This window comes from Lathamus discolor, chromosome 1 (assembly GCF_037157495.1).
Source record: "Lathamus discolor isolate bLatDis1 chromosome 1, bLatDis1.hap1, whole genome shotgun sequence".
In the NCBI taxonomy this organism is placed as follows: Eukaryota; Metazoa; Chordata; class Aves; order Psittaciformes; family Psittacidae; genus Lathamus; species Lathamus discolor.
In genome coordinates this window covers 36,539,393-36,553,224 of record NC_088884.1, presented here as the reverse complement: position 1 = coordinate 36,553,224, position 13,832 = coordinate 36,539,393, and the positions used below count along the sequence as shown (strand labels likewise).

The window sequence follows — 13,832 nt, the reverse complement described above, 5'->3', positions numbered from 1 at the left end:
GGGGTATGACTGTGCACTATTTCTCTCAGGGATCTGGTCTAAAGTCTAATCCCTGTGACTGCAAGAAGCACTCACACACTTGGTGCATCTCAGTATTAAGTCTAAAATGTGAGTGGGCTGCTCCTGTGTAGTGCTTAGCACTGCTGATTGGCTCCAGTTCGTGAAGAAAGGGTTTGCTCAGCATGGCATGGAAGGTACCCAGCCTTGAACTAAGTTTAAGCCTTTAACAGGATATGTGACATATGGACTATGTCAAACACTGGGAAGATTAATGCTTCTTTGTTCTGTGTAATTTTCTCTCTTTTAAAACTTCATCCTTGTTACACTTTGCTCTGATTAATTTTAATATATCGTGGGAAGCATATGTGTCTATGTGAGGGAAGGCGAGAAAGTTTATGTTTCCCTAAGAGAAAGACACATGAATAGAAGAGAGGCCAACAAGTCCCTAAAGAAAGGAAGGGAGTAGAAGACCCCTGAGAGATGTTAGGAGGTTTTTTAAGCCTTGTCAGATGCAGTAAAGAGCCTTTCAGGCAAATTTTGTTTTGCAGTTGAGGTTTCACAGGCATGCAATAATGATGGCTTTTCTATGAGTGAGAAGAAAACTGCGTTTGCACAGTTGAAAGAGAAACTGCTAACATTGGCAAAATACAAACCCAATTTGGTTATGTTCTTTGTGGATTTATATAGACAGATTTAAAAGTGAAAAGTGTGTCTGACCCTGGATCTTCAGCCTTGGAGTCTCTCCCTGTAATTCCTATCAGTCTACATTTTATTCCTTCAGCTCCCCTGTATCCGCTAAGCTGTAGTATCACCCTACTGCAGTTGTGGGAGACATCTGGAGTGGCATTTACCTCTCCAAACTTTGGTTGCTTTTGTGTGAGCTTGTCATCTGGACTCCTTTTGTCATCAGTGAAGAGAAATGGTCACTTAAGGTTTGAGACACGAGGTGCGCTTCAGCTGCCTACTTTACTGGGGTGTGAATGGTACCTGAAAGTGTCTATGCCTCCACGCTGATTATAAAATAAGCTTGATAACTGGCCACAGTTGCCCTTTGTCTCCAGCTATCAGAAGTTCTTCTGTGTCCCTTGGTAGCTGTACTTATTTACCTTGCCCTTGTTATAACATCCCTGTTGGCATTAGTACTCTCAGCTCTTCATTTTCACCGTCTTCTTTTTGTGCTTTGTTCAGCATGGGTGAGCAAGCCTAGACTGCTCCACAAAGCTCTTCTGTTCCACAGAGGCTTTCTGAGGGTCAACAGCATGACCCGACTCTCATGGGAGCAAGGAGTTATCTGTGGTTGATGGCACTGGGTGCAGGGCTGCAGCACACTATGGCTTTTCTTCTGCTCCAGGACTCTTCATGGCAGCTGTGCTGGAAACTTGGGTCCCTGGGGTGAGTTCAAACAATGACTCAACAAATTAATGAAAGAACGTCTACTGTGAGCTGCTAAATTCAAAGACACCAGCTCTGGGTCACGAAACCCCTGAGTGCAAACAACTTGTGGTTGGAAGATAACTGTGGGGACTATGACTATGTACTTGCCCTGTTCTTGCATTTGCCTGTATGTTCCTAATGTCAGCTGATGCCCGAGGCACAACACTGGACTAGGTCATTCATTGGAAAGACTTGACACATAGAATTATAGAATGTTTTGGGCTGGAAAGGACCACAAGATCATCCAGTTCCACATAGCTTTTATTTTCTCATTTTCAGAAGTGTTGAAACAAAACCTGACAAACAGTTACCTGTTTGGATCTCTTTAGTGGCACAAGCATGCTGAGCAACCTCAGTTTTTAGGGCAGGTCAAGGGGCCTGTTTCTGTTTACCTGGCAAAACTCAGGCTGACACCAGTGGTGGAGGATGAGGCTTTAAATCACTTGCAAACTGAATGCTGAGCATAAACTGGAGGATGCTGCTGTTGCCAGAGAGAAACTCATTAAGAGCTGCTTCAAAGAGCTGATTTCACTGATAAATAAACACATGGGATTACCCATTATACTGCAGAGGGTGAGGGTAGCACCCACGCTTTTGCATTATGCATGATTTGTGACTGCTCCAAGCATGAACTTGCTGCTTGCTCTTCCATTAACAAGTCCTGGCAGCCTGGCAAAGCCACACAATTTATTGCCACTAGAGAGGTTAATGGATCACTTTACATATTGATAATGTCTTATTATTGCAATGGTTATTAAGAAAAACGTAACACAGACTCCAGGAGTTGATAGTAACTGCAAGAATGTTTGTTTGATTATGGCAGGGATGGAGACTGCTGTGTGCACGGCTTGCTGTGCAATGGTGGTTGAAGCAAGTTCCTCACATCCATCTTTCTGCACCCCTCCTTTCTGCAGATTCATCTATGAGAATGACTGCTGTTTACCAGTGTTGATGGCATAAGAAAATAGGAAGGTTAACGGTGTAAGTAAGTAAGTGCCCAAAGAATGGACAAATATAATGCCCATCTATGCCAGAGCATGCTAGGACTAGATCCAAAGCACTCTTCATCCTTGGCATTGGAGATCTGTGCCCCACATATTGATGGTTGGATTATTCTGATTGTGGCATAGTGTTATAATCTGTAGGGAAAGAACCAGAAAAGTTGGATTCCAGGGCTCAGACTTCTACTCCTTTTTAAGTGGGAAGGTAGAGGAGAGTGCTGCTCAAATGGCTTAATGCCCCTCTGTTTCAGTTTCCCTACCCATAAAATGACAAGGACATCACTGCTGCTTTTGCCAATATTTTTCTATTATTAATAAAGAGCTATATAATGCACCTCTCTTTGCAGCTTGGTTTTAGGAGCTGGAATATGTGGACATTAGTAGCCACCACTCCAGACCCTTATTAGGGCATGGTGGCTTTGTCCACCTCATGGTGCATCCCCATTGCCAAGATCTCCCAGGGAGCCTGGACTCCTTTGTCACCAATGCCCAAGGGACCTGACCCTCATTTTGGACTCTTTAGTGTTAGGGTTGGATTTCTATTCCTTCAAATATCCAGCTTTATGTCTGGCTGGATACAGGAGTTTGACTCAGACCTTAATTCCTGGTATGAAGAATGCTGGCAGAAGAATGAGCCAGAATACTTGCAGCATCCAAGGTAATTTCCTCTGACTTCCTCTGACTGTTATGGTATTAGCAACAGAGACTAAGTTTCATGTCCTTACTATTTTGGTATTAACTCTGCCAGGACTTGACAACATGGGGAGGGAGAAGAGCAGCTGTTTCTCAGGGTGATGGGGGAAGCTGGAGCATAGCAAATCTGGATTGCTAAATCCACCCAAGGCAAGCAACCACAGCACCTCCTCATGCCAGGAAGCCCCCACGAATGTCACTTTCATCAGATAGTCTCGTATATGCATATGTATATGTATATATATGTATATGCACATACTTTAAAAATAATATTTTAAAAATCATATATGAATATTGTATATTTTCAATATATATATACACACACATACATGCATACATGTAAATTTATCTGTGCAATGTGGTGAAAGGAAGGCTGACGAGCCTGCTGTGGAAATGCTTGTCTGCAGGAATGTAGGAGCAGCAATGGAGTGTATGGTGGATTTGGCAGGCTTGGTTGTGTTGGATGGTGTCTAAGACCCCACAACACAAACCCCTAGAGATAAATTGCTTGTTGTTTCGCAGGTGGTATTTGGAGTGGGCCTGGGATATAGTGTTCATGGCTTAAAGACTTCATCTAGGTCTCTCTTTCTCTCCTGGGATACCACTACAGATCCATCACTCCTGCCTGCAGAAATCAGTACCTTTTTTTGGAGCCAGCTGATGCTTGATTACTTCAGGCTCACTTTTCCACTAGGATTATAATCCTTTTGACTCTTTGCTTGAGAGTCTGTTTCTTCCACGTCTAAAACCACATCCATAATGCAAGGAAAAGCATCCCTCAGCGGGACATGCCTTGGAGCCCACCTCACTCTCTAACCCTCCCATACATCCCATGCAATGTGCCCCAGGAATGCTAAACATGGTGTATCATGAGGCTCACTCTAGCTGTGCCAAAGGCAAGGCTTGGACAGCAGTAAGGTTGGTCCTGAAGTGTACCTCAGAGGCTTCCTTTCACAGACTGCACAAGAATAATTAGCGTGTCCAGAGGCAAGGAGGCTTTGGCTCAGGAATGCTTTTTGCAAGCAGCAAAACAAGGATTCAGAGCCTTATCTGGACTTCCTTTTCCCCTTAGCAGAGCCGAGGGACCTGCTGAGCTTGTCCATGCGTTGCCTCCCTGCTTTGTCCCCTGCATTCCTGTCCGGATTCCTCGAGGCAGCCAAGTCCCAGCTCATCAAGCAGCTCGGTGGCAGCCCGCCGGTGATGACAGCTAATTATGAAATGCCACATTGGAGGCCTCCTTTTAATCTCGCCTTGTAGAGCCCAGCAAAGCTTTCCAATGCCCTTTGGTAACGGGGGAAAGGAAGTGTCGGTGCAGCAACAGCTGCTTCTCCGATAGCAGGATGACAACGCTGCGGGTACACCATGTCCTGGAAGGAAGTGGCAGTTCATGCCATGTAGATGTGATTCTCTGGTCTGAAAAAGCTGTTTTAAAGAGTGTTCTGGTGTAAGATTAGCCTTTCAAAGGCTCTGTGTTAAACATACCTGCTGTCAAGGCTTGCCATCATCCCTGTGAAACTCTGCTGAACACACTCCAGGTGAGTTCCTGCAGGACAACTTAGCTAAAAAACTATTAGAAATGGCACAATTCTGTAGTCTTTCTTCAGTCTGGGTTCCTGGATTAGTCTGAGCAGAGTTAGGGCTCAGTTTAGTTTCTTTTAGAAACTGGTGGTTACTTCTCATGTGCTGTCTACTGTAACCTTTCTACAATGTAAAAAATGGGCTTGCTGGCTGGGCACAAGCTGTTGAAGTGGGCTTTGTCAGGGTCCACTGGTCTGGGAATGAGTTACTGTCCCTCCAGTCCAAGAAGCATTAAAACTAGGCTTTTTCAAAGGAAGAAAAAGACAAGTCAAGGCTCCATAGACCACAGTTTCCAAAGTTTATAGGTAATCACCTGGTTTAGAGCAGTGAAGGGCACTGAAGAACTGGAAGGGGAGCATTATGGTGACAGATGGCTTCACTCCTTCAGCAATAAACGGATGAAGATGCATGGCATGGAACAGACTTCAAGATCATTCCTATAAGAGTCCTGTTACCTGGCAGCCCCCATTCAGCCCTGCTGGCCTGGTCCCATGCTTTTCACCCAAGTACAAGGTTGGTTGGTAACAGCAAACCACTTGGTAATGGATTAATGACCTCGGATGAACCTGACTGCTAGAATGATCTGCAACAGCCATAGATTTATGTTTTGCTCTTCCTTCATACAGAATTTCATGTTAACTTTTCTGTATCCAGTAGGAGAGATTATTTTCAGCATTGCTTAATGGGCAGGTGGTTTAAGATCAAACATAGCCACAAGGCAAGGTGATGAGTAAAGCCTGTACGTCGTGCCTGAGAGTGTCAGACAAAATGATTCTGCATTTGGAATATTTGGGCTAGATTATCCAAAATTCTTCCTGCCATAATTCCTAGGCAGTGTTCAGAAGAGCCCACCTTACTGAAAACATATTTGCTTATCAGGAAAGACTTATTTGCATGCTGGCTAGATTAGATTCACAGTCCTGATAGTCAAAGCAAGATGTGAAGCCTGGACATGCTACCCAGTCTTACAGTCCCAGGCTCTGCAGAAGGACAAAGGGGGTGAAGCAGCGACACTACTACAGTGTGCCCCTGCACAATGCTGCACAGACACACCAGCTCTTCCAGAGCCAGCTGGGGCTCCAGCATGGCACGGCATGGCACTGCATTGACATGTCCCTGCATCATAGTTTCAGCTGTGATTGCAATGTTCCAGCTGGGTTTCTGGAATCACACATTTGAGGGGCCAGTTCCAAACACAACCTGGGAAGAGCTCCGTTGGTTTCACAAACTGAGGGCACCAGCACCTCTAGAGGATTAGGACATACTTATTCTGTCTACTGTCACCCTCTCTGCAAAAAACACCCCAACCCAAATGCAAAACCCATGAAAAAGACACTTGGAATGGAAGCAAGGGGTGGACATAAGATTAGACAAAGCCTAGACACAGCTCCAAACCACTGCTCACGGTGGGACACAAACAGCCAAGAAGAAAAGCTTTGCTACGACCTGTCTTACAGGGCTGGGTGGTTCCTAGCGGGACAAGAGGCTTTTCATGCCCTTCAAACACAATCAGACACAAATAGGACTCTTCAGCCTCAATCAAATCAGTCAACCCTGGCTTTCCAGATCTTGTCAGTCTCAGAGATACTGCTTGGAGCTACCTTGCAACTAAAGGTCTTTAATGACTGACTCTTAATGACACCTGCACATGGGGGCTCTTAGTCTTCCAGGTGTCAAGCACTCACCTCAGTGAAGTGATACTAAGCTGCAAACATACCAAGAGGGATTGTGGTGCCGAGTTTATTCTACAACAACTGCAAATAGTCCAAAGAAAACACCAGTCTCTTCCCGAGCAGAGTAACCTTCACAGCGTGCTGTGGTCATGAGATGCAGATGCTGCATCTTTGCTTCTCATGGGGATTTAAACCCTTAGGAAGTTTCTCTAGCGTTCATGGTACTCAGAGGCAGGGAAAGGAGCTGAACGCAGCGTGACAAATAATCATTAGGTTTGCTCAGATCTCACAACCCAAAAAGTATTCCAACATTTCATTCCTTACATAGAGGCTTTGATAGGGCAGCCTCCAACTGTTTTCCTCTATCCCTTATCTCGGCAACCTGTGGGAAAGGAGACAGGGCATTCCCCAAAACGCTGAGGAAAGATGCCATCCCAGGGAGACTTGAATCCATTTCACAGCACAGATGGACACCTAAGGAACTGGACCACAGGCTAGGAAGCTGGCAAGATCTCCTGTTTTTCACTTTTGTGGTGGATGCTTGAGATTCCTCATCACTAGACCCTAAAATTCAGAGCATTTCATGTAAGAGACGCCAAAAACCTCTCTTGAAAACTGAGAATGGCACTTACCATCTTATTTCCTATAGCCTGAATTCAGAGAGTACAAATCTCCTTGACATGGCTTTTTCTTTGAAGAAGATAAAGGATATGGCAATCCCTCATTGTCTTCCCCACACCACCCAAAAAACTTCCCAAACATGGATATCTCTGACCTTTAGGCAAAACCCATCAAGTTGTGCTGGGAAAAGCAGGAATCTGTTTTGAAATGTTTTGATACTTTTAAGAAACTTTTAAATAGAGATGATGAGACTGATTCATATCTCAGATGTGCAGAAGCAAATCGTATGTTGCTTCACTGAGCTTTGATGATCTGAAGGAAGCAATTACAGATTAATACAGTGTTTGATACATCTAGGAGGAATAAACCTGATTTTCTTGAAAACATGACTACTTTTTCTTATTCCTCCATCTCTTACAAAACTAACCCAGAACTCAAAGTGGTAAAAGACTGCAATCTAATAGCTGTCAAAGTCCTAAAGCCAAGGACTAAGCAATGCACAGTTTAAATCTTTGTCAATGCACTTCTTTGACAGAGTTATTTCTCAAAATGACCAAATTTCTCATCCTTTAAAATACTTTAAAAGAATTACAGATGATACACAAAGCCCATGTAGAATGTACTCTGCCCTGGAATCACACCGTTCCAGTTTTTCATGTTACCACTTGCAGTAGATGCCTTAGCTATACTAAAGCACATTGGTAGTGCTGGACACACAGTTTATCAGGAGATGTAAAGGAATTAAGTCAATGCAACACTTGGATACACCATTAAGTTTGTACTCTGCCTTGTGGATTATTAGCATCTCACTTTAAATAGGAAATTGTAGCTTACTTACGAACACATCCATTAGTAGGTGCTCCAGCGTCACTTCAATATCCTCTAATTTAGCTGCTAAAGTCATTGTGAAGACAAATGTTAGCTCCGGACAGAGAAGAGCCCTCAGGAGTCCCAATCCAAACCGTCTGTGGCCAAGGCTGGTTCTCAAACCGTAGCAAAGGATCTTCTCACAGATAAAGAAGACCCGAGGAATCAAAACTTAACATCTGAGTCCAGATGATGCCTGGACTCCGTGCTGGCTGTCAGTCCTGCTTGTGGGACTGAGGATCATTCCATGTGTGCAAGATGGGAGCAGAAGCTGCACTGCGCGTGCTGCTTTCCTTTCAGAGCTCCCCAGTCAGAAACATGGAGTTACATCTGGGAAACCACAACAGAGGGAGGGAGAGACACACACAGAGGGAGAGAGAGGGAAGGAATGGAATAAACTGCCTTTGACTATGACTGATATTTATAGGACTACTTGTTTTTGACTCCAGTCCATTTCTCTGTTCATTTCTGACCTTTCACAAATGGCTCAGCACACTGGAGCGTATTGTAAAACAGGGGCAGCAGGTCCCACAGAAGTTGGCTGTGACCAGTGCTGGGCCAATTCACACAAGCACACCATCAATAGCTCTTTGTCAGAGCATACCAGGCTCTGCACTGTAGCTAGTGATAGAGGAGAGCACAGACGTGTAAAAAACAAGGAAACAGAAGTTGTTTGGATACTAATTTTTTCCTAAGTGTATTAATAGATTCCCTTACCCACTCCCCAAAGCACTGGACTACAGTGGTGGCTGCTGAGGTTATGTACAAAGGGCAATAACCTCAAATAATCCTACAGGGTTTATCTCTGCAAACACCCTGGCACCCCCTCTGAAATGTCTTCCCACCACTCAACCCCTTCAGCTCTGCAGCATCCCTGTCCAGGATGCTAAGCACTTCTTGGGGCTAAACCCTTCCTTTTATTGCATTTATGGGAAGTTTAAAGCATGATCCTAAGTGCTTGCTGTTGCTCTGCACATCTGCTCCTACTTAAGTCAATGGAGAAAAGGTGACATTTCTGCTTGTGTAACACCATTTGTTTGTAGCTCTAACAGCACCACATGTAGTGGTAAGGTATTGATGGACCCTATCCAACTGAAGCTAAACCCAATGAGGATTCTTCAAAGAATTTGGTTAATGCTAGCTGGGAACCAAACAGAAAGGAAACTGAGGCACAAAAAGGAGAAATACTGAAAGTCTTGGTATAAAGGGGTGCTGGTGAAGCCTCCTGCATCCTAGACAGTGCCAAGTTCACAGAACTGCCTTCTATGATGTCCACATTATTCAGCCAAACTCATTCTATTTATTTAATATGTACTCACACAGTTTGAAAACCGAGTGAAATCTTGCATGTGATGTATTCCAGGCAGTGGAAAAAACATGAGGCTGCCCTAAAGGATTCAGAAACTGAAGTATTATTTATAAAGGTGTGAGATGGATAGAGTTGATGGAGCTTAGAGGGTCCTCTAGTCATAAATTCCAGCTAAACGTCCTCAGAGTTATAGCTGAAATCACATTTTCAGACACCCAGCATCAGCATCCGAACAGGAGCTGCCTCTGATGGCCGAGTTTTACTAGACAACAACATGATAGACCATTTGGGTCATGATATGATGGATAGGTTCAATAGCAAAGAAGGGCATGTAATTCATTTTCCGGATGGACCAACTCTCATTCGCACAAGGCCCTCCATCAGGTAATAAGTTAGCTGCTCCAGAAATAAACCCAGCATGGGAAGCTTGTCTACTGTGGAGAAAGATTGTTCATCATCCACTTGCTGCTCTTTCATTAAAGCTTTGGCAAAGTGTCTGCCTTCACTACCCTGAGTAGAGGGGTGTTCTAATGAGCTTGGATCAAACCCCAAGGAAACATATTTGGAGGGTATTACACTGAAGGTGGCCAAAACTCAAGGAATGGTAATGCAGTGTGCTGATGAGTGAGCTAGCATGCATTCTCACCACTGCAAGAAGCCATGTGGGTACCACTGCAGACAGGATTTCACATGCTCTTCTCTCTAGGAAGTATTTGCAGAAGACCTGCCTGCTGGTAAGTCTTCCTCTCCTTTGGTACACATGGAAATTCAGAGACCCTAGGAAGCTACAGTTTCTACAAGAGCAGACTGAGTACAAGGATGCTTGATTGACCTGTTGCAGGTCTCCATCTCTGATCCACAGCAAACAGTGCTCAGGCTGTGACAGTACGAGCCAACAAAGGTCCACCAGCATTGAATCATGTTTGTCTGCTTCAACTAGCTGATACCACTGTTCAACCGGTCTGACCACAACAAGAACTTTACTGGAACCAAACATGTGATCCCTTGCCCCCCTCTCACTGACCGCACAAAGGCCATGTGTTAAGTACTGGGATATGAAATTAAAGATCCTTTTCTGTAGGATCCCTCTGTGCAATAACATGGGGCAACCACGTCACTTGTGTCCGTTGACAGTCCCAGTAGCTGCATTGTATTGACAATAGAAATAAACAACAGGAGACATCTTCCACGGTCAGAATGCAGTGCCCATGTGACAGCCTCTTTGACTCCAACACAGGCTCATTTTTGTCTTTACAGAGATGAATTTCAAGATCATTTCAAAACTGGTGTCAGGCACAAGCAAACAGCTTAAGGGAACACATAAAGGCTTCCCTGATGCCTGCTGAAGAAACACCTGGCACTCAAACCACCATGTGCACCACCAGCGACAGCAAAGAGGATGAATGGGTTGATGGGTTCTCACCCAGGCTCAGCTTTACATGGCCTGCGCTTCCATTATCACAACAATAAATAGCAGATATATGACATATACCAGCTCTTAGACTCTTGCAGTTGCAATATTCAGCTTAGCAATTTTCCCACTGATCAATATTAACTGTCTTTAGAAACGGTCAGAGGTTTGAGGAAAGTACTGTTGATGTGAACAGTCACTTTGCTGAAGTAAGCCCTGTGGAATTTTCCTAACTCTTAGACTGCAGGGTATTTTGTGCCCAGGGGTATTTCTCTTCAACTTTTCCTTCAAATTGCAGTACAATTTCAGATTCAAAGCAAAGCACAGTAAGAAAAGTTCTAAAATATAGAAAATGTGCAGAAGATGAGAGAAAAATTGTCTCCTTGTTCTAGTGACAACTGAAGCAGTTGGTGTGGCTGTGGTAGAAAAAATACGGATGGTGAAAAACAAAGGTGACCAGAGAGCAGAAAGTAATTTCACTCAACCCCTTGCAAAAAGCAGGTAGCAGAAATCAGTCTCAAAACCAGATCTAAGCAGAAGAACTTCTTCAAACAAACCGAAGCTTGGGGACCTCTGAATCTATCCCACTGGCGTTCACCTAACTCTCACTTCAACTTACTTACCCCATATGACCTCTTTTATAGAAACAGCCTCTCAACTACAATAAACAAGAAACAGAATTTCACTGAGTTCCCCAGGGATTATTCCCAAACCCTCTGCGCATGTATGCATGTATGCATGTATGCATGTATGCATGTATGCATGTATGCATGTGCATTATGCGTACACATGAACATGAGACCACATGTGATAATGAGAAGTTCTAACTTGGCTGATTCTTCAGTGTAGTAAGTCCAAACACTTTCTTTATTAAATCATTACTTCCATCTTTTCTAATTCCTGAGAATTTATTATTTTGGCCTTTGCAAGCATGAGACCTCTTCTATTTAAAGCAGAGCATCCATCTGACAACACACCAGGGTATTTGTGCAGAACAGGATGTTCTCCTACACCCACATTTTCCCCTCACTTCCTTCCTAGTTTTCTTCTACCATTTGGGAATAAGAGCCGAAGAGAGCTGAGGAAAGGAGACTGTTGGAACATTTTTTTTCCAAAATGAGATTTCAGCAAAACATGCTGTTTTTCAAAAGCTGGAATGTTACATGGAAAAACACTAGGTCCCAGGATTGTTCTCTTAGGGGAGTTTCAGGGGTGAAGGTGACTGAAGATGGTAGGAAAAAGTCATCCTGAAAGGGCTGGCTTGCAAAGACAGTGGTGTGAAAACGGAGCATCAAGTTTAGTGAGTAAAGCCAAAAGCTGACAAGAAAGGTTTAAAGAGAAGATCTAAGCCTAATGAGTCCCCTGATGCTATGTTTGGGCCAGCCCAGCTTGCAAAGATGGGAGCTGAGGAGTCTGGGGAGAAGAACAGGCAGATTATTCTTGTATGAAGCAAAATGCATGCTGGCCTCATGGAGCCCATAAGGAAAGGGAGCCTGGCTCACCTCCACCGGTTTAGCCAAGGGGTCAAGTCCACAGTAACTGTGGATTACAAACATGTGTGACAAATATGTGTGAAAACTCACTTAGGACAGTGCCTTTGCCATCCCACAAACTCAGGAGGCGATGGCAACTCAGCTGCAGCAAGCTGGACCATGTTTCTCTAACTAGTAGAGAAATTTTATGACCTTTTCTGCTTTAAATGATTGAAGTGAGGATTTAAATGAGTCTTTTTCATGTCCTGCACAGGTTTTTCTATGCTTTCTCTTTTTGAGAGCAAATAATCTGCTGCAACAAAGTGTGAAGCTGTTCTCTTTGAGGAAGGTGAAGAGGGAGGTCCCATCTTCTTGGTAAACTCAGATGACAGGGAAGCATCAGCCTCCAAAACCCTCTTTCTACCTCCAGCTTTCCTTCCCCCACAAAAACCTGGATGAAGGAACTCACCAACCTGACACCTCCAGGCTGGACTGCAGTAATTCACTCAATATGGGGCTAAGCTTGGAGCATAGCAGGCTCCAGCTGGCTCAGAACACAGCCATCTGCCTTCACCTTGGTTCATGATGCTGTAAGTCAACCCCATCCTGCAGTAGCTTTCAATGTCAGTTGAAGGCCTTGATGATAACTTTCCAATGAATTCAGGAACCCTAATGCTTCATCAGAAACCTGTGGCCCAACCTCAAAGCTATGCTCCAGGTTGCAATGCAACAATTTCATCTGACCTATGACACAACAGGCATCTAGCTATGACACAGTATCTCCAGAGGAGTCCTGTAAACCTCGAATCCGTGCAATCAAGGCAATGAGGAGAAGCCTTTTTAGTTTTCTCCATGGGTATGGGTGAGAACATGCATTACTCAATCTAATCACAGGCAACCTGAGAAAGGTGGCAAGCAGTGAGGAAGCACAGTTTGCAGGTGACACCATGGTATTCAGGGTAGTGAGAACAAGGGCCTGCAGAAAGATGTAATGACACTAGGAGAATGAGCAATAAAGGAGCAAATTAAACTTAATGTAGCCAAATGTGAAGTAATGCTCATGGCAGGAAAAATGTTCTGAACTTCACGTATAAAATTATGGTCTCTGGGCTCACTCAGGAATAAGATATTTGGATTATAATAGTTCTATGAAATACCAGTTCATTGCTCAGTAGTGGTGGAATAAGCCAATAAAATATTAATAATTACCATGGGGCAAGCCAAAGAGAATATTAATACACCACTGAAGCAAATCTAGGTTCACTTACATCTTGCATCCTTGATCCCTTTATCTCCATGATGATGGACAGGATTCAAGAAAAGGCAATAAAAGTGATTAAATGTAAGAAAAATGGCTCATATAAAGAAATGACTAACTAACCGGAGTGGAGTCTTTTGTCTGGAAAAGAAAAAGAAAGATGCTTGAAGGAGAAATTAAGGAGATCTACAGAACAATAATAGGGGTTCATCAAATGAGGCTGTCAGAAGCCAGACTCAGAACAGATCAAAGGAAGAAATTCAAGCACAGCTGATAGTCGGCACTCCTTGCCAAAGGATGCAAGGATGCAAAAGTTTTCCTGGGTTCAGAAAAAGACTGGAAAAATTACAGGATTATAAATGCATAGAGGGATATTGGATGTCTAGAGGCCACATCCAACAGGGTGGTCCCCCGGCTGAAAGCATGTGGAAGGTGGGAGAACATCCAGGGGAAGTATCATGTATTTTTTCCACTGTCCTCTCTCATCACTCATACCTGCTGCTGGAGATGGGACA

At 43.9% G+C, this 13,832-nt stretch overlaps 1 protein-coding gene across 2 annotated transcripts in view; it reads right to left on the bottom strand.

Moving 5' to 3' along the window:
• Nucleotides 1-13,832, bottom strand: part of FRMD4A (FERM domain containing 4A) — a 287,437-nt gene that overhangs the window by 213,475 nt on the left and 60,130 nt on the right. Inside the window, exon 1 of one of the 2 annotated variants that reach the window (XM_065667642.1) lies at nucleotides 7,839-7,920. The exons of the other annotated variant lie outside the window; for it this stretch is intronic. Coding sequence (XP_065523714.1) covers nucleotides 7,839-7,904 — 66 coding nt within the window. The 5' untranslated portion in view covers nucleotides 7,905-7,920. Of the gene's footprint in view, nucleotides 1-7,838; nucleotides 7,921-13,832 lie in introns of those variants that run through there. 2 annotated transcript variants of the gene reach the window in all.